The 23,249-nt window shown below is 32.1% G+C and overlaps 2 protein-coding genes across 3 annotated transcripts; one reads left to right on the forward strand and one right to left on the reverse strand.

Annotated features, from left to right (window-relative positions):
• Window positions 1-956: 956 nt before the first annotated feature.
• Window positions 957-15,028, forward strand: LOC108338543 (G2/mitotic-specific cyclin S13-7). 2 transcript variants are annotated; one of them, XM_052880447.1, is made up of 10 exons: window positions 957-1,246; window positions 12,438-12,645; window positions 12,835-12,964; window positions 13,071-13,116; window positions 13,240-13,440; window positions 13,555-13,671; window positions 13,757-14,005; window positions 14,101-14,262; window positions 14,353-14,534; window positions 14,644-15,028. In XM_052880447.1, the coding sequence occupies exons 2-10, from the start codon at window positions 12,615-12,617 to the stop codon at window positions 14,783-14,785; spliced, it is 1,260 nt and encodes a 419-aa protein (XP_052736407.1). In that variant the 5' UTR covers window positions 957-1,246; window positions 12,438-12,614; the 3' UTR covers window positions 14,786-15,028. The 2 variants fall into 2 exon arrangements, with proteins under 2 accessions (XP_052736407.1, XP_017430970.1); XM_017575481.2 differs by lacking the exon at window positions 957-1,246 and having other exon boundaries at window positions 12,372-12,645.
• Window positions 15,029-16,692: 1,664 nt separating this feature from the next.
• On the reverse strand, window positions 16,693-19,872 carry LOC108338544 (transcription initiation factor TFIID subunit 9). The gene is made up of 3 exons (XM_017575482.2): window positions 19,750-19,872; window positions 17,904-18,176; window positions 16,693-17,153 (listed from the first exon to the last, which is right to left on the reverse strand). Exons 2-3 carry the CDS (start codon window positions 18,165-18,167, stop codon window positions 16,878-16,880), a joined length of 540 nt encoding a protein of 179 aa, XP_017430971.1. The 5' UTR covers window positions 18,168-18,176; window positions 19,750-19,872; the 3' UTR covers window positions 16,693-16,877.
• Window positions 19,873-23,249: the final 3,377 nt, after the last annotated feature.

The raw sequence follows: 23,249 nt of genomic DNA on the forward strand, positions 1-23,249 counted from the left end.
CCGGCTCTGCCAGATTCAATTTCTTGTTTCCCCAAACATTTTATTGTTTTCCTTATTTATTTTTATTGTATTTTGGAAGGATTAGAAATTGTCTATCCGGCTCTCTGCCAGATTCAATTTCTTGTTTCCCCAAACATTTTACTGTTTTCCTTATTTATTTTTATTGTATTTTGGAAAGATTAGAAGTTGTCTAACCGGCTCTGCCAGATTCAACTTCTTGTTTCCCCAAACTATTTATTTCTTTACTTATTTATTTTATTGCATTTTTGGAAGGATTAAAAGTTGTCTAACCGGCTCTGCCAGATTCAACTTCTTATTTTCCCATACATGTATTGTTCTTGTTATTTAATTATATTGTATTGATGGATGGATTAGAAGTTGTCTAACCGGCTCTGCCAGATTCAACTTCTTGTTTTCCCATGAATTTTTATATTAAGATTATTTTTTATAGTAATGTTTTATTATTGTTAATTGTTTATAATTATCTTGTATGAATTCTATTATGGATGTTTATTGTGATAAATTTATTGAATGAGTTTGTTGGCTGAAATTAATCTTGTTGGAAGGTTTGGAATAAGGGTTCTGTAATAGCTTGTATATGGATATTAAATATATATACAGTGTTTGAGGTTGTTGTGTGTCAACACTCAATTTTGTCCGGATTGGTTTTTGGCTTTATCGTATTCTATTATCTTATGTTTTATTATTTACTCAGTTTGATTTACAGTTTTATTTTTCATTTCTCTTCTTTTTCTTATTCTTATTTCCTCTTTTAGTATTCCGTTTTTATTTTATTTTCATAATTTCCACTTTTAAACTTTTTGTTTACTTCTTATTTTTATTTTTAGTTTTGTTCTAATATAATTACTATAAAAATAAAATAAATAAAAAAAATATTTGGCACGTTCCATTTTTGTCTTTTAGTAAAAAGAAAAAGAAGAAACGGTTTTGTCGGGAGAAGGACAACGCTTGTGTTGGAGGGAGGGAGCAGAAAACGGTTTCTGCAGGTAAGGATTTGGGGATTTTTGGAGATTTTGTCAGTGCATCAACGCAAAAAGCAGAGAAGGAGGATTGAGAGAGGGGGAAGATTTGTTTTGGGGGATCAGGAAGCAAGAAATTTTTCATAGGAGCATCATCAAGAGCTGAGGCGGGGATTCAGGGACATCTCCAATACCAGCGCCAACTTCACTTCCCCTGTTGCAGCAGCCACTGGAAATGCCAAGCAATAGCACAGGAGCTCCGTGAGGTAAGAAACTCCTTTACTCATTCATATTGTCATGGAGTAAGCACTGAAGCTTGTATGCTTACTATTGCGTTTTTATACTTGCTATTGCGCTTTTACGCTTGCTAATGCCCTGTTAAGAATGATCTTGTATGAACCTTCACCATTACCTCCGACTACTATAGTAACCTATACCTTTACCCAGCATCACTATCACCTTCACATATTCACTCCATATATGATTTTTCCACTAATATCATCCGTTTCACCCTCCTGGTTACCTTGTTCCTAATTGCTCCTTGTAAAAAAAAAAAACAAAACAAATAAAAGAGACCAAATCAATATCCCAGCCTAATCCCTCATCCTTCCCCAGTGATTTCGGCATAGAGTCATTTTCACCTTCGGCCAACCGCACGAGATACTCACACTCAAGGGCACTCAAGAATCAACTTCTTGTTTGCTCTCTGATCCTGACAAGAAATTGGTAATTGGTAATGTGGTCTTTCTGCTTCATACCTCTATCCCAATCTTCGGTTATTTATGAGCCTGCTGCCGATGGAGACTCCGTGAGGAAATCGCGTATTCACAGTTGCGGCCTTCAACGTTTGGCACCACCATTCATCGGAGTGGGAAGAAGATCGTCAACCGGGTAGAAGGTGGTGGCGCGGGGTCGGTTTGAAAAAGTGGTGGCGGACGTGCGGCGGAGACGAACCCCTCCCTGGGTCGCCGGTGTCGGAGAGAGAGCAGACAAGATCAAGGAAGCAGTGGCGCGGTGGCTGGATCGAGAAAGTAGTGGCATGGTGGCTGGATCGGAGGAGCGGTGGCCCGCGTGCGACGAGCGACGGAGGAGGAGAGGTTTCGCCTCGACTAGCGATGGCTCCGGTGGCTCGCGGCTGCCAGTCGGATGGAGGTTGGGCGTGCGACGGTGGCTGGAAGCAGTAACGCCGTGGCCGCCGTTTGGTTTCGAGCACACTTGCTGTCGCCGGCGGTGTCAAGACTGGTGGAAGTCGTCGGAGCTGCGGTCAGTTCTGGCTGAGGCGTGAGCACACCGGCAGCGAGAGGAGAGGGACCTTGGATCTCTAGAACTGAGTATGAGTGTTGGGAATGAAGGGGGAAATGCTGAACCCCTAATGGGATTAGGGTTTCTGATTAGAGAGGCTTTGGGCCTAGCGGGGGCTGCCTCTTCTTCATGTTGACGCACATTTCTCATTCACACCCCCTCTGGGTTGAAGCCCATTCCGTTTCTACAAACCAAAGGAGCCTCAATTCTGTTCTGCAGACCCTGTTTTCTCACCCGTGCACCCCCGTACCACACCCGGGCCAATGCTGGGTCAAGCCCGAGAAGAAAAAAAATCCTTTCTCCTCTCGCAGCCCCTGTTTCTCACTTCCACACCCCCTTTCAGCTTGGATTTTGGCCCAGTTCATTTGCAAAAGAAAAAAATATAAACACCCCAGTTTCTCATTTAGGCACCCCACTATTTGTTTTATTTTTATTACTTATTTATTTATTTGCTTTTATTTATTTATTTTATTTTGTTCCCTTATTTATCTTATTCTATTTGCTTTTTATTTTATTATTTTTATTGTTGTTATTGTTTTTTATTGTTTTTATTTTATTTTATTTATTTATTCTAAATATGTATTTATTTTAAAATGCATATTTAATAATACATAAAAAATAAAATATTTATATATACATATATATATATATACAAAATTTACAAAAATATTTTAAAGGTTTAGGCACATGTGTGATCGCACGCATCGTCCTTGGGCTAAAACCTTTTCTTCTTCATTTCTAAAAAAAATAATAATAAAACATTTTAAAGGTTTAGGCACATGTGTGATCGCACGCATCGTCCTTGTGCTAAAACTTTTTCTTCTTCTCTTCTAAAAAAATAATAAAAGATTTTAAAAGTTTAGGTACATGTGTGATCGCACGCATCGTCCTTGTGCTAAAACCTTTTCTTCTTCTTTTCTAAAAAAAATAATAATAAAATATTTTAAAGGTTTAGGCACATGTGTGATCGCACGCATCGTCCTTGTGCTAAAACCTTTTCTTCTTCTGTTCAAAAAAATTACAAAAAATACGTTTTAAAGGTCAAGCACATGTGTGATCGCTCGAATCGTCCTTGTGCTATAAATCTTTTCTCTTTCTTTTATAAAAATACAAAAATACATTTTAAAGGTCAAGCACATGTGTGATCGCTCGCATCGTTCTTGTGCTAAAAGACCTTTTATCTTTCTTTTATAAAAATTACAAAAATATATTTTTAAGGTTTAGGCACATGTGTGATCGTTCGCATCGTCCTTGTGCTAAAAACTTTTCTCCTTCTCACATAAAAATACCAAAATATAAAACATTCACATCCTCAAACAACAAACAACCTTTCACCCATAACTACGTGATCCTTGATTCTCCATCAAAAGTGGAGATACGTAGGAACAAGGTTAGCCCTTGTGAGGTTCACTTCCCAAAAATCCAAAATCATTTCAAAACAAATTTTCAAACTATTTCCAAACAAACTTTCCAAATAGTTTCCAAAAGAACTACGTAACCCTGATTTCTCATTTTGAATGAGAATACGTAGGAGCAAGGTCAATCCTTGTCGGGCCCAAAAAACTAAAAAATATATTTTGTTTGTTTAGAATTTTATTTTAGGGGATAGTTAAACATTTTTAAAACCACATCATATTCGCGCATTTAGTTAAAGGTACTGCCTTAGGGCAGGCGTTGTAGGGTGCTAACACCTTCCCTACGCGTAACCGACTCCCGAACCCAGAATATGGTTTTCGTGGACCGTGTCTTATTATTTTATGGTTTTTCCGTAGTTTTCCTTAATAAACTATGGTGGCGACTCCAAATCTCTTTTTAAAACTCGTTCCTTTTTTTTTTCGATCATCGTCCCGTCGCGATTCCGGTTGCGACATTGTGAGAGGAAGTAAAATTAGGTATTTTAAGATTTAGAGCATAAGAAAACAAGGTAGATAAATTAAATAAATAAATTGTTAATTATTGAAGGCCTCCCTTTGTTGGTAGGATAGAGGAACCTTAAAAACCTGAGTTGGCACATCCTTGATCATAGAGCAGCCCTGGCCTGGTCCAGTCAGTTGTGACTAGTCATATGTGCTGGCGTCGAAGGTGAGTTTGATGCGTTCAGACATCTGGGTCCTCTCCGGTGACCAATTTGGGTAAAGAAAAATCTCTACCAGGATGAAAATAAAATAAAACAAGTTGATTGTAGATGCATAATATTATCATGGTAAAAATTTCATATATATTTTATTTATCATTACATTGAGCCCAGACTTTAATATGTAGTTCCTAAGATATGTTGATATATTTTGGTTGATCCATGATCTTTGTTTGGTGAAAATATGTTGAGTTATACTCGGTATGGTCAAAATGAGTTTATAATATGAAGTATGATATCTGGCAATATGTTTAATTTATTGACACCAAAATAGGTTATTGTCAAACTATGATTAGAGAATGAACATGATTGAGTTATGCGGAGAAGAGGTTATGAATTGTTGATTTGATGAAATGTTGGAGTGGATAAGAGGGTATGAAATGTTGATTTGATGAAATGTTGATTTGATGAAATGTTGGAGTAGATATAAGAAATCATTACTTATGAAATGATGTTTCCTACGGGAAGTAGTATGTTCGGTTTATACCATGGGAGCTTGATATGAGCAAAGTAACACCTGAGGTTTATGAAAGCAGGCAGCAAGTGGTCTGACCATAAGACTTTGACATAAATATGTGGTTCATAAGTTTTATAGAAGCAGGCAGAGAGAGGTCTGACCATAAGGCTTCAGAGAGTAATACATAGTATACAGGTGAGGCTTAAGGAAGCAGGCAGAGAGCGGTCTGACCATAAGGCTTCGTGAGTAAGCATGGTAAAATTGTAAGGTTTATGAAATTGAGGAAGTTGATTTTGATAATGATGAATTAATGACATCGGGGTAATGATATTTTAGTAATTGTAGAAATACATGTTTGAACTATTCTTATTACAAGTTTAATGATTGATATGATATGGTTGGCTTACCCTTATTTGTTTGTTCTATGATCATATAACTCATGTTATATGTGATTAGATAATGTTGCAGATGCGGTTGAAAAAGCTTAGAGATAAGAGAGATGCGGGGAAAAACTTTCAGGGATTTTTGGAAAAAGAATAAATTTGTATTGGGAAGATTATGTTGTGTAAAACTTATAAGTTGAAATTTCAATGATGAAGACTATATTGTTTAAAGTTTGTAAGTTTGGTATTGTACTTTGGAGTAATTGAAATAAAGTTTGATTGTTTATATGAGCTATCAAATTAATTTAGTCTCTACTATCAGTAATACCCTTTAAAATATTTGGGTGTTACACTCTCACCGACCAAAATCAATACAGCCACATGCAAACCATCGTTAGCCACCACAACCCACAAATCTCGAAGAATGACAAACATTCACCACGCACTCACCAAAGCTTCTCAACGTAACCACCACCATGCATCTCCATCGCTTAAATGAGTTAGTAAACTCAACCAGTGGTTGTTCCACCTTCTCCATCGTATGTATCTTCTCCAACAACCCCCACATTGCCTTTCCACATTTGCAATCTGAAAAGGGTCACGACCCATGAGCACAACGAGGATTCTGACGAGCGATGACATGATAATCTAGAAGGGGTCATGACCCATATATAAGTACGGTGAGGATTTTGATGAGCAGTGGTTTGGTGATCTAGAAGGGGTTGCGACATTGCAGACATTGAGGGTTTTGAATTATGCCTCGATGTAGAGGAGCTCGCAGAGGAGGCAACATAGCCAAGAGATAAACAGGAGATGTCTACAAAGATTTATGTTTGTGAACTGAAATTCAATTATGGCCAAAGGAAACGTTGCCCTACCAAGTTGACCAAACAATTGTGGCAATATCTACAATTGGACCAAATGCATGGCAACACAAATGAAGTGAAACAAGAACAAGAAAAAAGGAGAAGAAGTGCATAAAGAGAAAGTGAAGTACGAAAAGAGGATTGGGGCAGAATATTAAATATTCTATATTGATTATAGTGACTAATCGATATAAAAATAATTCTCAATATTACATTTTTGCCACTACATTATTTTTATATTAGTTCTAAGTCTATTTGGTATAGAAAAACGATTTTCTATATCTGTTTTGAGTAGAATCACTATAAACTTTTTTATAATGTATTATAGTTTTGCTATCGCGCCATTTTCTATATATGTTCTTAGTAAAACCAATATTAAAAAGCATGTTATATTTACAATATTGTGATCATGCCATTTTTTATTATGGTGAATTTCAATTTATATAAAAAAATACTCTAAAAATTATATTTATCATTAGTGTACATAATAATAAAAAATTGATAGTCTTAGTTAATTAGACATTTCGTCTCAAGTTAAAATCTAGATACATGTAAGATGTCCAAAAATTTCTTGAAAATGTTAAATGAGTTTCTTGGCAAACAAATTTAAGACATTTTAAAAAAAAAGATAAAATTATTTTTTCATAAATTAAAATTTAACTAACGTATAAACTATTTTAAAATAAATCTATCATATGATATTTTAAAACTTTTACTTTTAATCTGTGCTTACAATAAGAAATTTACTTTGTTTTTATTTATTTTTTTTTCTCTTTCAAAATTTTATTGAAAATTTGTTCAAACAATTCTTAAAGCTTTTCTGAACAAACTTCTCCGCAAATAATCCTATAAGAATAAAATAAGATTTTTTCAATTGCAAGTTATCGTAACTAAAATTAGCTTATTTAAAAAATAAAAATAAATTTCTATACAAAATATATTAGAAATATTTTCATTTAAAATTATTATATTAATTATATTTCACCTATTCTATAAACTAAAAATTATTAATATATAAATAGTCCCTATTATTAATATAAATTTAAAAACAATTTTTAAATCAGAGTTAAAATTAATATTTTTACATAATTTATAAAAAATTTAACTAATTATATTCTAAACATGTAACATTCCAAAAATATAGCATAAAACTATATACACGTGTCATCATTTAACAATATAATAGAACAATTGCTGAAATAATAAAGTTAAACTTACAGTTATTACAAAATAACAATAAAATTTAAAACTTTACATAAGCTTCCTATACTACTACCAAACTATATTCATATAACCGAACAGTTATATTTACAAAACAAAATAGTGACCGAACGGTTCACCAAAAGTATCTACACTAATATGACCGATCGATCATGACCTAAACAGCAGGAATCGCCGTTCAGCTCCTGTTCCAATGTAAAATCTTCCCCTTCTGCTCACATCCAAAAAGGATGATCATTGCAAGAGAAAAACTGAATGGTAACATAGAGAAAACAGAAAAATAAGGGTAAGCTACTACAATTTAATTGGTCATGCATACATACAATTCATTTCAAATACACACAATACAAAGCTGAACACTATATAGCATACCAAAACCAATGCAAATAGACATATAGAAATTTAACCCTATAATACAAGCAAAAATCGAACACCTGACTTGACCATCCAGATTGTACGAATACATAGCTTAAGGTCGTTCATGCACTCCGGTGGTGTAGTAACTGGAAAACCATCAGCTTCCACCAGAGGTTAGTCCGTTATAACTCACCCAAGAACCTATGGGCTAGGACCTCCTACCATTCTCACACAATGCATTACCCATCTCTACTTGAGAATTGGTAATCATAAAAATATCAGGATGAACTCCGTGAATTTCAGTATCCATATTCATACTTTACTACATTAATACACATTTCACTGAGACATTCCTCCTTGGAATTCTCTTTCACATTACATGAAACACATACCTTACTTGAATACCAATAAGATTTCCCATACACATTAGATCCATACAATTATCTCAAATAATCAGGGTCACACTTTGAAAATATCCTTTAAATATCAATATTTCCTTCAGAACAGAAGACCGAATGGTAACTACAAAATCTCTGAATACTACTGGACTGAAACTCACTAGCTTACCAAAACCGAACATTAAACCTTCTCAGTTGTCTGTTGCACCAGTTCTGGCTCAATCAACACAGATTCTCCATCTTTAGACAAATCTCTAATTAATAATAGAACCTATAATGGTAAAAGTTAGAAAATAGTAAAAAAAAATAGACAAACTTTTTCTAAAAGAATTTAAGGTTTCTTATAGTAGATAACATTTACATTTATAATTAATTAGACGATAAACATGATTAATTAATTAAGTTTAAATATAATATAATAAAATATTTACTTTTTTTATTATAATTTTTTAAATTTGTTTTCTGAGCCTTGTTCTTTTGAGTGGATTTGAGAGGATTTGAAGATAAATTTTTTTGTCGTTTATTTGAGTGTATTTGGAGGTAAGTGAGAGTGAATTTTGAAATATATTTTTTTAATTTGTCACGTCAATACAATTCTATACTAATTATCACAAATTTTATTTCCAAATTCACTCTCATTTATCTCCAAATTCACTCAAATAAACGACAAAAAATTATCTTCAAATCCTCTCAAATCTCCTCAAATCCACTCCCTCAAACTAAACAAATTCACTCTCATTTACCTCCAAATTCACTCAAATAAACGATAAAAAAAATTATCTTCAAATCTTCTCAAATCCACTTCCTCAAATTAAACAAATCTTAAGTAATGGGCAAAGTAAACAAAACCTAAGTAATGGGCAATGTAGATATATTATTGTAACGGGGTGGAGGGAATCATGGGACTTACATAGGAGCGTGGTTGCTTCAACATCCTGCACACTCAAACTGGCTTAGAAAAAGCACTTATCCACCGATTTTCACATGCATGGACGCGCTCTTCTGATAAAAAAAGTGATTCTTCTTTTAAAATTCATGTTCTAAAAAAGTTTATCTATATCGGATAAATGCTTTTAAATAAAAAATGTCTTAACTTTTAACCCCTTATAAAATTATTTATTTTATATTTTATTTAAATTTAACAAACATTTATAAATGCTGTAAAAATATTATCTAAAACATTGGAGTAAATTTTTTATTAAAAGATATTAAAAAAATGTTATGTGCTTAAGTTTTTACCTTAAGACATTAATTAGTTTACAAACTTCATCGCTTAACAATACCTGTTATTGAAAAAATTAGTCACCATTAGTCACTTAATATATATATATATATATATATATATATATATATATAGAGAGAGAGAGAGAGAGAGAGAGAGAGACAAATGTTTATGCTTTTGTACATATTTTTTCTTAAACTTTCATAGTTTATGTAGATTATTGTTACAAAATTAATTTTAAATTATTGTTACAAAATTAAAAAATATTGATTTTTGTGATTTATTTTTCAACTACATATTTGTGAAATCTGTATATGTATCATATGAATGTTTAGTTAACCTTGGATGGAAAGTCCAAACTGGTTATCCATGTCACAAATATAATCACATACTATTCCAAAGATCATGTGGTTGTGACCAACAGGTCAAACATAAATAAATTATTTTTAACATTTATTAATTTAAAACAAAATATAATTATTATAAATTGAGTTATAATTATGATGTCACTAATTAAAGCGCTTATTAAAAATATATAAATATAAATTTGAAACAAAAATTTAGTGATAACAAAAATAAACAACGTAAGAAAGGAACATTTAAATTTTTAATAACTCATACAAAAAGTAAATCATTAACTTCAACCCCTACACCAAAAAAATACATATTTTTCTATTAGAATTTATTCTTTTATATATGACATTTTGAAAAAGTCAAACACATTCCTTCTTTATATCTTAATATATTATAGTGTGTTATTTTAAAAATGTAGTAAGTGTCATTAATGCTTTATAATAATTTTTACAGTATTCATAACAAAATAATTAGTTAATACATTAAATATTTATTGTATAAATATAAAACTATACATGATATTAAATATTAAATAAAGAAATATTCAATCCTTACACGTTTTTAAAAGCAATTTGTAGCATTTAATAAAAATATTTAAGTTTCACTTTAATGCATTAATGAGTGAAGCCCTTACAAATTTGTTAGTACTATTTGAAATTATTAACTTTCCCCCTGAAAATGAATATCAAATAGTTTATTTTAAAATTTTCTCATTTACAATCTAAAAACTACTTTATACTTTAATCAATTTATAATTTATTTACTTATTATTATTATATTTTATAATCTTTAATGTACTTTTTATTATTCATAACTTTTTTTACTTAATATTATTACTTGTTACAATTTTGTAAAGACAATTCACACGACTTTTAATATCTCTTCAAATAACTTTTTAATTCCTTATTAAATTAAAAGAATTAAAATAAATAAATAATAATACTAAGATATTTAATCAAAATTTAATCATTTAAAAATATTTAAAATTATAGTTACATACTAATATATTTTATTGAAAAAATACACGGTAACTAACTTATAAATTCTCAATCAGAATTAGTTTTGAGAAAAAAAAAAGTCAAATCTAACCCTTATAAAAAAATTATTTTACAACGACAATATAAGCAGTGTGTTTATTGTTTTGGTACAGTGCTAAAAATCACAGTTAAATGTAAATCTTTTTCGTGTCTGAATTATATCGTTTTTCGTTTTACTTTTACACATAATTTTTTTTTTCATTTTTAAGATATTATCTTTCTATGCTTTTTTGAATTTGTAATTTACATTTACACAAGGTTACAAAATTTTTAAAAACAATCACATTTCATCGTCAAAATCGAGCAAACAATAATCTTAAATATGATAAAAAGTTACTAACACTTATATTAAATACATTTATATCATAAAAAGTTAGTAACACTTATATCAAAACCGAGCAAACAATAATCTTAAATCTGATAAAAACAAACTTATATTAAATAAAAAGTAACTAATAAATGTATTAATAGTTAAAGCATGATTATACCATCAATTGCTTTAATTTGTTGTTTTTTAACTAATTATTTTTAGAAAATTTATATTAAATATAAAGTGAATAATAAATGTATTAATAGTTAAAGAATGGTTACACCATCAATTGCTTTAATTAATTTATTTATTTTTGAATTAATTATTTTAAAAATATTCTCTGACATGGTTTGTGATTGATTAATAGAGTGATTTTTACAGTATACAAATCAAACTCTTATAGATTAGAAAAAAAAAACTAAGTAGTGTAAGATATCTTATCTTAGTTCTCCTTGTAACATTTGTGTCGAAATATTCTGTGTTTTTTCTTAAAAAATAGTTAAACATTGAGAATTTAATATGTTTTACTTTAATCAAAATGAAAAAAATATATATTTTATTTTCTTTTATTCAGAATTGTTTTCCTTTGGGAAGCTCTTTATATATATTAAAGAGATTTATAAAACAATCCAAAAATTTATTTTTAAAAGTGAGTATTAATGAAGCATGAAAATTATTATAAATACAATAACACAAAATAAAAGCTTTTAACGGATATTAGCTTTAGAGTCAATATTAAATATAAATTGATGTTTGCTATGAATAAGATTAATATCAATTTAAACAAATATTTATAAAAATATCAATATATATTTTTATCATCAAAATTTAGTACTTTTACGTAAACACGATATGATGTTATAAACTCTTTTACAATAAGTGAAAGGTCATAAGATGTTGTGTTACTAAAGAATGAATCCAACGGATGAAATGAACATTTAATTTCACCAAAAAATAGATCAAAGGACACCTGTATAATTTCGGTGACACTGAATTTAAATATTTTGAGTAAAATATCAATTAAAACATATATAAACAAAATTAATTAAAAATAAATTTTATTAAATGTGACTGATCAAGTCATTAATAAAAAATAGTTGCTATGGTGATAAAAATGGAAGAACCTCTTTCAGTTTTATTAATAAATAATTTGTAAGAGTCATATTAGAAAGAAATAAAAAAGGAAAGGAGCGGTTAAGTTTGGGAATGAGAAATGAGAGTAACGGCTAGAAGATTAGTAGCCGTTGATGTGAGAGAAAATCCAACGGTCTAGGTTGAAGATAGAATTGACCGTTGGAAGCTGAGATTGTGTTGTATAAATAAAACATAGCCGTTGAACAAATGTTTATTTCACAAAAGAACAAAGAAACATACTAACACTGTTTCATATTTTCATTCATACGTTCGCCCTAAAAGCAAACAAGAGAGGTTGCTACTGAGACAGTGCTTGAATCCGCGGTGGCGACAACCGACGAAGGAGCCGAAGGAGAGGTGCGGAACGGTGGTCTTCAGGGCTTTCTGTCGTCGCTGTTCTCCACTCTCGGCGGTGTTTTTAGTTCAACTTTTCAAGAAACGCAGCAAAACAACGTTGTTATGGCTTCCATAGCGGAACAACCCGACAAAGGTTTTTGTTTTTCCTTTTGTTCTTTTTCTTCCTTTCTTGCTCACGTTTGAATGTTTCTTTGTTTTTCTTCTTGCACTTGCACTTGGGTCCCTTTTAAGATTTGTTGGGATAAAGTTTGGATATTTATTCTGCGACTTGTTTTTCTCTTTTTTCTTCGTTTCTGAAATTGTAGTTTTTGTGTGGTTTAAGGTGAGATTCGTGAGAACAAGCAGAAGAATATGGGTGGTGAAGGAAGAAACAGAAGGGTTCTTCAGGATATTGGGAATCTTGTGGCCAAACAAGGCCATGTTGGTATTAATGTGTCTAAACCTGTGGCAAGGTATTTTACTTATTTTGTTTTGATAAATCAATCTTTTTACTATCGTTTACCATCATCCGCATATGTATCTTGTTTCTTTTGTCTAAATTTGTCCATTTTTTGCTAGGAACTTTCGTGCCCAGTTGTTGGCCAATGCACAAGACAAGAACAAGGTTGCACTTCTCTTTCCTTTTTTCTTTGACTTTTTTTTACATATCCAATCTTAACATTGATCAGTGGAAAAAGTTTCTCCTTTTATGGACGTGTCTCTAAATATGTGAGTGAATCTTATGTAGAAGTCAAGCACTGAAGTGGAGAATGCTGCGGTGGTAGCAAAGGTGAAGGCAGCTCAGAAGCCTAAAGAAGAACCTGAAGTGATAGTGATTAGCTCTGATGATGAAACGGAGGAAAAGGAGAAGCAATATGTTCCTAAAACAAACAAGGCAAGGGACAAAAATGCCAAGGCCTTTAGTTCAGTACTCTCTGCTCGAAGCAAGGTTGTCCCATTGTTCCTTTTTTATTATTTTGCTTTTTGGAATGTTGTGGTTTGGAATTTGGTTTCCCTTTTTCACTGTTGTTTGTGTTCTAACAACACATAGTGTCCACCTTAGGCTGCTTGTGGACTCCCCAGGGAACCGGTCTTGAACATTGATGCAACTGATACGGACAATGAATTGGCAGCAGCGGAGTATATTGATGATATATATGAATTTTACAAAAATACTGAGGTAAAGTTCTATGTTTTTTCTTTGTTTATCTCCTCATTTTTCCTCATGAGTTCTTGTAATAACATATCTGATCCTGATGAAGCAGAAAGATGGCTGTGTGCATGATTACATGGGTTCGCAGCCAGATATTAATGCCAAGATGAGATCAATCCTTGTGGACTGGTTGATAGAAGTCCATAGAAAATTTGAGCTCATGCCAGAAACTCTCTACTTGACCCTCAACATTGTTGATCGGTTCCTGTCCATGAAGGCCGTGCCTAGAAGGGAACTTCAGCTTGTTGGCATCAGCTCCATGCTGCTAGCCTCAAAATATGAAGAGATATGGGCACCAGAGGTGGAATTCTTTCCTTCTATGAGTTATGGAGGATGTTTTGAGAAAACAACTGTGAATATCACAACTTATGGTCTGTTTCCGATGTATGCATGCAGGTTAATGACTTTGTGTGCATATCAGACAATGCTTATGTCAGTGAACAAGTGCTGTTGATGGAGAAAACAATCCTTAGGAAGCTTGAGTGGTACTTAACGGTTCCCACACCGTATGTCTTCTTGGTTCGGTATATCAAAGCCTCAACTCCATCTGATAAAGAGGTATATTCCTTTGTAGTTGGATGTTGTTAAACTCATTATTTTGTTTTAGGATGCCGTGATGAATAATGTGCCTAATTTTCATCAATGTAGACGGAATATATGGTGTTTTTCCTTGCTGAACTTGCTATGATGCACTATCCTACCGTAGTCTTGCACTGCCCTTCTTTGATTGCTGCTTCTGCTGTGCTTGTGGCTCGAAGTACTCTTCAAAAGACTCCTTTCTGGACAAGCACTTTGAAGCATTACACAGGCTACTCTGAGGAGCAACTGAGGTTAATATTTTTTGGATCACCAAATTTAATATTTGAACATATTTAAAACATGCAACTGGGTATTTTTTTTAACAGTAATGAAATGACTTTTGTTTGTTTTTGGTGCCAGGGATTGCGCCAAAATCCTGGTCAACCTTCATGCCACTGCTCCAGAAAGTAAGCTCAGGGCAGTTTACAAGAAATACAGTAGCTCAGATTGCTCCTCTGTTGCTCTTCGTCCTCCAGCAAAGAACTTGACCGAACTGTCTTAAACATTCTAGTTCATGTAGAGGGTTGTTTTTAGTGTGTGGGGAGATCATGGCTGTTATGATCTATGGCTTCATTGATATTTTTTCGTATTCGTTTGTATGTTCTAAAGTGTGAGACGAGAGTTTGCTTTTTTGGGTGCTGGGAAATTGCTTAAGGCCCCAAAGCAGAGTTTGATGATCTTTTTCTTTTTTTTTCATAGCAGAGTTTTGCTGCTACTAATGATATCGGGTGACTTTTATCAATTAGATTCTTAGTGCTTGTTTATATATAAATATATGTATGTATACACACTCTTCAAGTAGTGTGATTATTTCCAATTGATAAGATAGGAAGTATTCAGAAATGTATAGCAAATGATAGCATGATATTCAGAATATTAATTCATCTCGCATCATTTCCATCACTATTTCTAAAAAATATGCAAGTATACATGCTGCAGCTTCTGTTGTTGCTAGAAAAATTCAACTTCACAATCTTTGGAGTTTTAACAGAGCAAACTCAGTATACGAAAGTGAGGTCTATGCAGTTTCTGTCTTTTTCTGTTTTTATTCCTATTTTTGAGTCTTTAATTTGCTGCTCAGGACTTATCTCAGTATTTTATAGTCACTCCATGCTCATTTTACTTTCAGTGATTACAACACCATATATTGTAATACTAGAAATGGTTTTTGGTAAAAATGTTATGATTAATTGAATAATGAAAGATGTTATTATTACTTATATTATTAGTATTTAGGTGTTAAGATTTACACAACATCATAAATCTTGTTATATATTTCCATTTAGAATATTGTTTATATGATAAGACTAATGGCTTTTGGTAAAAAAATGTTATTAGGAGGTGAATAATTTTTTATTTAGTAGCAACATAGTGTAAAAGATTTTATTATTATTCATATTAGGTGAATATTTTATTTCAGTAAGTCTATAGTTTTTTAATTAGATAAAATAATTCCTGTAATAATTTCATGACTAAAGTCTAAAATGACATTTAAAATGACTTGTGCCATAAAATATTTAATGCCAAAAAACTATTTATAACAGGAATGATTTTTTCAGTGATAATATTAATGTAATTATGTTCTTTGAATTTAACAAAATTTGATGTATAAAAAAATTAGTGCATTCTTGATCTTGATTTACTGTTGGTACCGTACCAAAACATCATTCTCTCAGATATTAAACTAGTAAGGTAAGAAAACAATAACTGAGTAGGATGAATATTTCTTAAGCTTAATTAAAACACATTTTTTAATGTTAATTGTTTACATTTTAGGATTTCTTTTTAAATCAAAACAAATAAAAATAAATAAAGCATGTAACATCATCATATCTGTATACAAACAAATATTTTAATATTGAATAAGAAACTAAGCTTTTTAATAATTACAATATCTTGCTTTTCTTTTCTTAAATGTATAATTTATGAAATTAATATAAAATTTCCACTGTTTAATATAAACATTTCAAGACAAAGGAATAAACACAAAAGCAAATACATAATAAATATCAGCTATTGACATCCATTCTGTTAATTGCTATTTTTTAATCATTTTATTTTATTTAGTGTCTCTACCAACAATAATAAAAAAAAATAGAATGTTGTCAGCTATCAGCTACCCCCTCAAATAATTTATTGATGACGTCACCATTTTTATAAAACCCTCTCTTTTTGCCATTTCTTTGATGTTTTGAATTTCACACTTTTTTTTCTCATGCTTATTTGTCACTACACGCTTCCCCGTCGTTGACCAGTTTTTCTCAGTCACTTAAAACTACTTTCATCCTCGGATAACCAGTGGATACCATCCCCCTCTCTTCTTCCTCCTTCCACTTTCCATCTTCTCACCCTATCAGAATTACCATGGCCCCAAACCAACAACTATAGAGAGCTTATGTGAAGACTGAGTTCACAAGAACTTCTGACTGCAATGAGCCGTTTTGAAACCAATTTGTTTCGATGTCGGCAGTGGACTCTACAAAAGTACAAATTGAACAAGCTACAAAATTTTTAGTTTTTGTTACTACCACTGTAGTAAAACAAGTTCGTGTAAAGCTATAGTAAGATTGTTAATCATTAAAGGCTGTCGGGACTTAAAAATAGTCCTTTTGGCATTTGGGTAGGGGAAATGATACTCTTTGATGGGGATCCTGCTGCTGCATGTCTGTCTTCTCTTCCTGAGAGGGGTTGGGAATACTAGTTTCTTCATCCTCTGTTTCTTCAGGTTCACCATACCCTTGGCTTGGAATTCCAAACATGTAGTTGGGACTGATTAACGTGTCCTGATCAGGTGGAAGCGGGATACCAGGTCCAGCTATAGTCTTTGGCAGTGGTATCTTGTTGCGATTTTGAGCCAACTCCAGAAGCACCTGCCAACTGACTAAATTAAACAGTCGTTCAAGAAGTAATACATGTGATTTCTTTCGTAGTCCAGTATGATTATTTAAAAAACAAACTAATAGTTTACAATTATGCAGCACAGGTCATAGTACCAGATTTTTTTCTGCTGAATGATGTACCATGATTGTCTCACCCGCAAGTTAACTATAAGATTTTGTACAAATTCATGATAAGTAAAGTTAGTTAACTTGCTTGAGAACTCGTTCTTGCACGATCTTAGGCAGACTTCAGTAGATTCATAGTTTCACACAAGCTCGGTCAGAGTCACAGTGCAGAACAAAACCACTGATCTAGACCAAAGCTTTTGCAATTGTGTTCTTAGATGTTAGTGTCATCATTCTAATTTACCATCGTTCACGAGCCAATCCAGCCTCCAAAGAACACTCTCTGCCCCATTCAGGATGTTCAGTTTGAAAGAGGTTCCTCCATGAAACATATCTCCTAATATTAGAAACTAACAGAACTGAACAACTTTCTCCTTGTGGGTTTTACTTAAGTTGAAGTACATAAACATGCCAAAATCTCTCATATTAGCGTGAGACTTGCAACACCTGTTTAGTTTTTAACTACAAATAAGGCAGAAAATAAAAGCATTTGGGAATAGGAGTGCCTGTAGTTTCTATTAGAAACATCACAACCAGCCTAAATTCAACAATAAAAAAATATAATATGTAACCACTGGGTAAGAATATTGAAAAATATAAAATAACTAATATTACCTCGCGAGGAGGTGGTTGCGAGAAACTGAAGTTAAGCTTGGATTGAATTGCAAGCTTAACATCATCGCAGTCGATTTCGGACTTGCCTGCGTGCTCTGAATACACTTGGGCATCCGTTAACACATCAACTATATAGCGATACCATAACTCAAGGAACGTGTGTATAACAGGAGGTTCGTAGTCCCCCACGCCCATTGATTTCAACAAAGACTTCACAATCTTTGCATCCCTTGGCATAGCCAACTCTTCATCTTTATCTGACATGCCTGTCCACTGCACCAAAAAACATTTTTTGATTACTTGAAACAAAATGGGTAATTGTATCTTATTAAATTACAACGGTGTTGAAAAATCCAATCTCTGACACAGGTTTTGTAGATAGAGAAAAGGACAAAAACAATTTCCGTAGTGGTGAATCGGGCTAAACTTGATGTTCCTAATTACAAAGCTTTATCTCGCCTGTTTACCTATCATATCATAGGCTCTATTGGACAATTTTACATGTAGAACTTTCAATTTTCCTATACTCTTTTAACACCTAATAAAAAAATATGTTTACTTTCTAGTTAATTTATCCTAAATCATCTTATATTTTAAAATAAAAGTAATATTTTATTGGTGTTGGATGGGTGTTAAGTAAGATATTTGTGTATCATCATCCAATGATGCACTATTAAGTGGCTTAGGAGATTTAACTACGATTAATTCTTTCGAGTAAAATGAAAAACTTGAATATGTTTTGTAAAATATTGATTAAAACTATGACAGGATCTCATAAGACCTTCTTAGGGCAACTCCCCCATATTGAAAAATGTAAAATATGGTTGAAATTATTTTTAAGCAACTCATACTCAAATTTTCTCTAATTGAATTTTTTTTAAGAAACTCTAACTCATACTCAAATTTGCTCTAATAGAAAGAAAAAAAAAACATTAAGAAACTCTAACTCATTATTTTATATTTTTACTCTCTCTCCTTATTTCATACTCTCTTTATTTGCTCTCCCTCTCCCTTGGCCCAAAAAATTATTTTCTTATTGACAAGCAGCAATTTCTTGACATAACAGCTGCAAACTATTTTTATGCAACTTGAGAATCATCTCATATTCCTCCAATGAAAAGTTGCTTCAGACAACTAGTACTTTATTCAAACACCTGAGTAAACATCTCCTGATGAAGATGATTTTACAAGTTCTTATTCTACCACCTTGGTACATCATTTTAAGACTTTCTCACAAGTTTTGGTCCAATCTAAAGATCCTATAAAATCTACTTTTTATAATTTTTTATTCACAATTCAATTTGTTACAACTTTAAAGGCTAATTTAATTATTAGGTTAAGACTGAATTCTTTTAAGATCTCAAGTCATAAATTTAATTAAAATCCTTTTCGTGTTATATCGTTATGTTTCAATGGAGATTTCTTATAAAACTCGGGACTCAAATTTAAGATCCAATAAAGCTCTAATAATTCCTCCAATCTAACTATATTCCTACATTATGTTAACCTATTTCACAAGCACAAAACAAATACGTAGACAGCTTGAAGATGCGATTTAATCATGACAGGAACGGCGTAATTTGGCTAATTACATCAAATGTAATAATTGCAAAGCAGATTCCGGGTCTGAAGGTGAATAATCAAACACCATGAAAATTTCTCATATATTATCCACTGGGATATATAATATATGTGCATATAATATAACCAAGACCAGGAAAGAACAAGTACTGAAAATTCATGGTTTGCATTGATAAAGATATTTACAGATAAAAATGGAATAATACACATCCATGAAATTCTCAACACCTTCACAGCTGAAAAAGGAAAGGGTTAAGGAACTCACGTCGGCGCGGAGATGAACCACCGAGAATCTGCAATGCCGCCCACCGTGCCGGAATCGGAGGCTGCTCTGCTCAAAAGTGAAAACTGACGTTAGATATGTTTCTGAATTCTGAATATAGGGTTTGTATCTAAAAATGAAATGATTAAAGAAACATAAATATTTTATTACACTGATAAATAAATATAATAAATTAGCATTATTAAGATTAAGAGAAAAATGAAATAAAGAGAAAAAAGCACTTAATCATCCTAAAACGTTATTCTTTTATAATTATGAACTCTAAATTTTAATTGATTTTTAATCCTCGTGACATATACAAAAAGATGTCTCAATTTTTAATTCTGTTCCGATTAATCTTAAATATTATTATTATTTTTAATTAAACACCAAGAATTTCAATCTTAATCTAATTAATCCTTAAAGTTTATCAAACTTTTATCGATAACTTTTTTTTAAGCTTGAGTTTCAACTATTGACATCACATAATCCTTAGAACTTATAATGTTTTCTAATTGATCATGCGCAATAATTTTAGAATAAAAATCTAAACATTTTATTTTAATTTCGTTAATCCTTGATTTTATAATTTTTTATAAATAATTTTTAAAAAATTCTTTAAGCTGTGTCGCAAAAAAAAAAGTTGTTTATTTAAATTAAATTAATTCAAACTTTTGAAATCTTCATCATTGCATTTGATGATTGATAATAAGAAATATATAATTATCATTCAACAATTAAATTAATTTAAACTTTTGAAATCTTCATCATTGGATAGATGATAACTAATATTTGTGACTATAATATAAGAAAGACTTTCAGTAATAACAATATATTTCATTATCTTTATTAAATAAGGATAATTTAAAATAGTTAATTTTGAATTTGTATATCTCTCTTCTCTAAATAAAGACAGCTTTGTCGAAAATTAAAATTGAATCTAAATTAAATAAATCTGTGACATGACAAAGAGAGATAAAAGAAAAAAAAAGTGTAAAGGAGTTGTAATAATTTAATTTCTATTGAATACTGAAATTTTAAAATACTGAAAAAGCGACACTCTTTGCATTTCTATTTTTTTTAAATGAAATTTCAGAAAAAAAAGAAAGCGTGATTGAGATGGAACCTAACAGCCTTTTCCACGTGCTTTATCTTTTACGCATATTTTATATTTAATTTTTTTAATTTAAGTTGTCGTAAAAAATTGATAAAATATAAATTTAACTTATAAATCACAAAGACTAGTAATTTTTAGACATAATACCCAATTTTGTCCCCACTTTGGTTCGGAAATCTCAAGTTAGTCCCTTTATAGAAAAGTGAGTTGAATGGATCCTTACTTGTAATTAATTGACTCTAGTGAGTCCCTTCCGTTAAATAGAAGGAAACGGAGTTAGTAGACTGATGATGTGGCAGTTTTCTTTGGTGAGGTGTCATTTGCGTGCTTACGTGGTTCAGAAAGCTTCAGGTTCTCCTCTTCTCTCCGCGCCATTCCAACGGGATGAGACCCAGAGTCTCTTTCTTCTCCCTGCAGTTCGCTGGCCTCCCAACCAAAAATGGCCACCGCATTCCAACCGGCATCGATGCCATCTCCGACACCCACGGACGACCATCGTCGGACGCCGCTCCAGCCCCTCCTTCTCGCGTGCGAGGGAGGACCTCGCTTTTCACGTACGCCCCAGATCTGCTCCGAATCCATCCTTGCCGCGCCTCGATTCAGCCACCGCGGACGAATCCCACGCCGCCGCACGTCACCAGGACCCAGATGGCTGCGACGCTTCTTCTCTCTCCGCTCGCGGCCCAGATTCACCGCTGCCCTTGCCGGAGCTTGCTTCTCCACCGACGCCACCACTCCCTTTTTTTCTTTCCCTCTTCTAAGAAGGGTTCTTTCATCTCCAGCATCACCACCGAACATTTTCCCCTCTCTTTTTACTCATTCATTTTTTTTCTGAACCACGTTGCTTAGGTTTTACTCGATTATTACATTCTTTAATTTATTTTAATTCTCTTTTGTGGTGATGATGGGGCTGGGAAGAATTGAGAGATGATGGGGGGTTGGAGGAATTGGTTGGAGAAGATGAAGAAGGTGGTGGTGATAAAATACCACCAAGAACAAGAGGCACTGCAACAGGGAAAGCATTTGGAGAAGGGTTGGTTGAAGCCATCACGACACAAATCTTCCCTCAAAAGCAAAATGTACTAGTTAAACACTTCCATCACCATTCCTCTGATACTTTCTCAAACCACCATCACTCCAAATTCCTATGCTTTCCAGAAACAAACTCGACACAGCACCCCAGATCAAGCATCAACAAAAAATTTCAATTTTCAGATCAACCCTTCTACAAGCAATGCTCAAATTTCTTCAGAGAAAAAAAAAACACAACCACCATGACCCAATCCCTTAAAAAAAAACACTTAACTTTGGCAAAGAGCAAAAAGTCAATACCCACAAACAACTTTCAAGAAAGCTAATACTTTAGTGAGGTACAACTGCCACATCATCAAAGACAACTGCCACATCATCAGTCCACTAACTCCGTTTCCTTCTATTTAACGGAAGGGACTCATTAGAGTCAATTAATTACAAGTAAGGATCCATTCAACTCACTTTTCTATAAAGGGACTAACTTGAGATTTCCGAACCAAAGTGGGGACAAAATTGGATATTATGCCTAATTTTTAATCAAAGTTTCTTCTATAAATTATTTATTAATAAAAACAACGTTATCATGTGAATCCTACATAAATTTCTTAAAATAAAGAGAACCATTTACAAAAGAAAACTAAAATAATCAAATTAATATTAATACTTCAAATTATCGCCAAATAATTTATACCATATTTCACGAAAGGTCTTATAAATGCTCATATTTTTATAGATCACAAATATTTGTCTATAAAATATAGTTTTGTCGAATTAAGATTTATTTACAATAAATGTTTTTTTTTCTTCAAATATTTAATATAAATTTACCATCCGAATTCTAATTTAAAAATATTATTAATTGAACCAATGTTTTTGAGACACAGGCGTAATGATAAATCGATAACATGATATTATGTGAAATGTTGCCTCTACCTTCATCTACATTCTTCATTGAAAATTTGTTTTTTTCTTATCCTTATATATACACCAAACAATTATAAATTAGGAGCAAATTATTCCTTTAATATATGACCTAATGGTAATAAGCAATTAATTGTGATTAATTCTGAATTAGGTTTATTAGGAAAGAAAAACAAATGGATTACAAAATGTCAACTATCCAGCCTGCCATGATTATTCTCACACACATTATAGAAGAAAAATATGATATCATCTTCCATTATTGGAACACTGATTTCCCAAATTAGTAGGTTAAATTAGGAGATTATTGATTTAATTTTTTTGTTTTTCAGAACAAACTGCATATAATACTTGTTAAAAGAAAAAAAATGATAATTTGGAATGTTTTCCTTCACTTCAGTCACGCGCACGAAAATCAAATCCCAGTCAAATA

This window comes from Vigna angularis, chromosome 7, assembly GCF_016808095.1.
Source record: "Vigna angularis cultivar LongXiaoDou No.4 chromosome 7, ASM1680809v1, whole genome shotgun sequence".
NCBI lineage: Eukaryota > Viridiplantae > Streptophyta > Magnoliopsida > Fabales > Fabaceae > Vigna > Vigna angularis.

Bases quoted from the DNA above. Each gene is read 5' to 3' on its own strand.
- LOC108338543 (XM_052880447.1), top strand. From the start codon at position 12,615: ATGGCTTCCATAGCGGAACAACCCGACAAAG. The intron at 13,441-13,554 runs GTTGTCCCATTG...TGTCCACCTTAG, and splicing joins TACTCTCTGCTCGAAGCAAG to GCTGCTTGTGGACTCCCCAG. The intron at 14,006-14,100 runs GTGGAATTCTTT...GTATGCATGCAG, and splicing joins AAGAGATATGGGCACCAGAG to GTTAATGACTTTGTGTGCAT.
- LOC108338544 (XM_017575482.2), bottom strand. From the start codon at position 18,167: ATGTCAGATAAAGATGAAGAGTTGGCTATGCCAAGGGATGCAAAGATT. The intron at 17,154-17,903 runs GTAATATTAGTT...GTCAGTTGGCAG, and splicing joins CGCAACCACCTCCTCGCGAG to GTGCTTCTGGAGTTGGCTCA.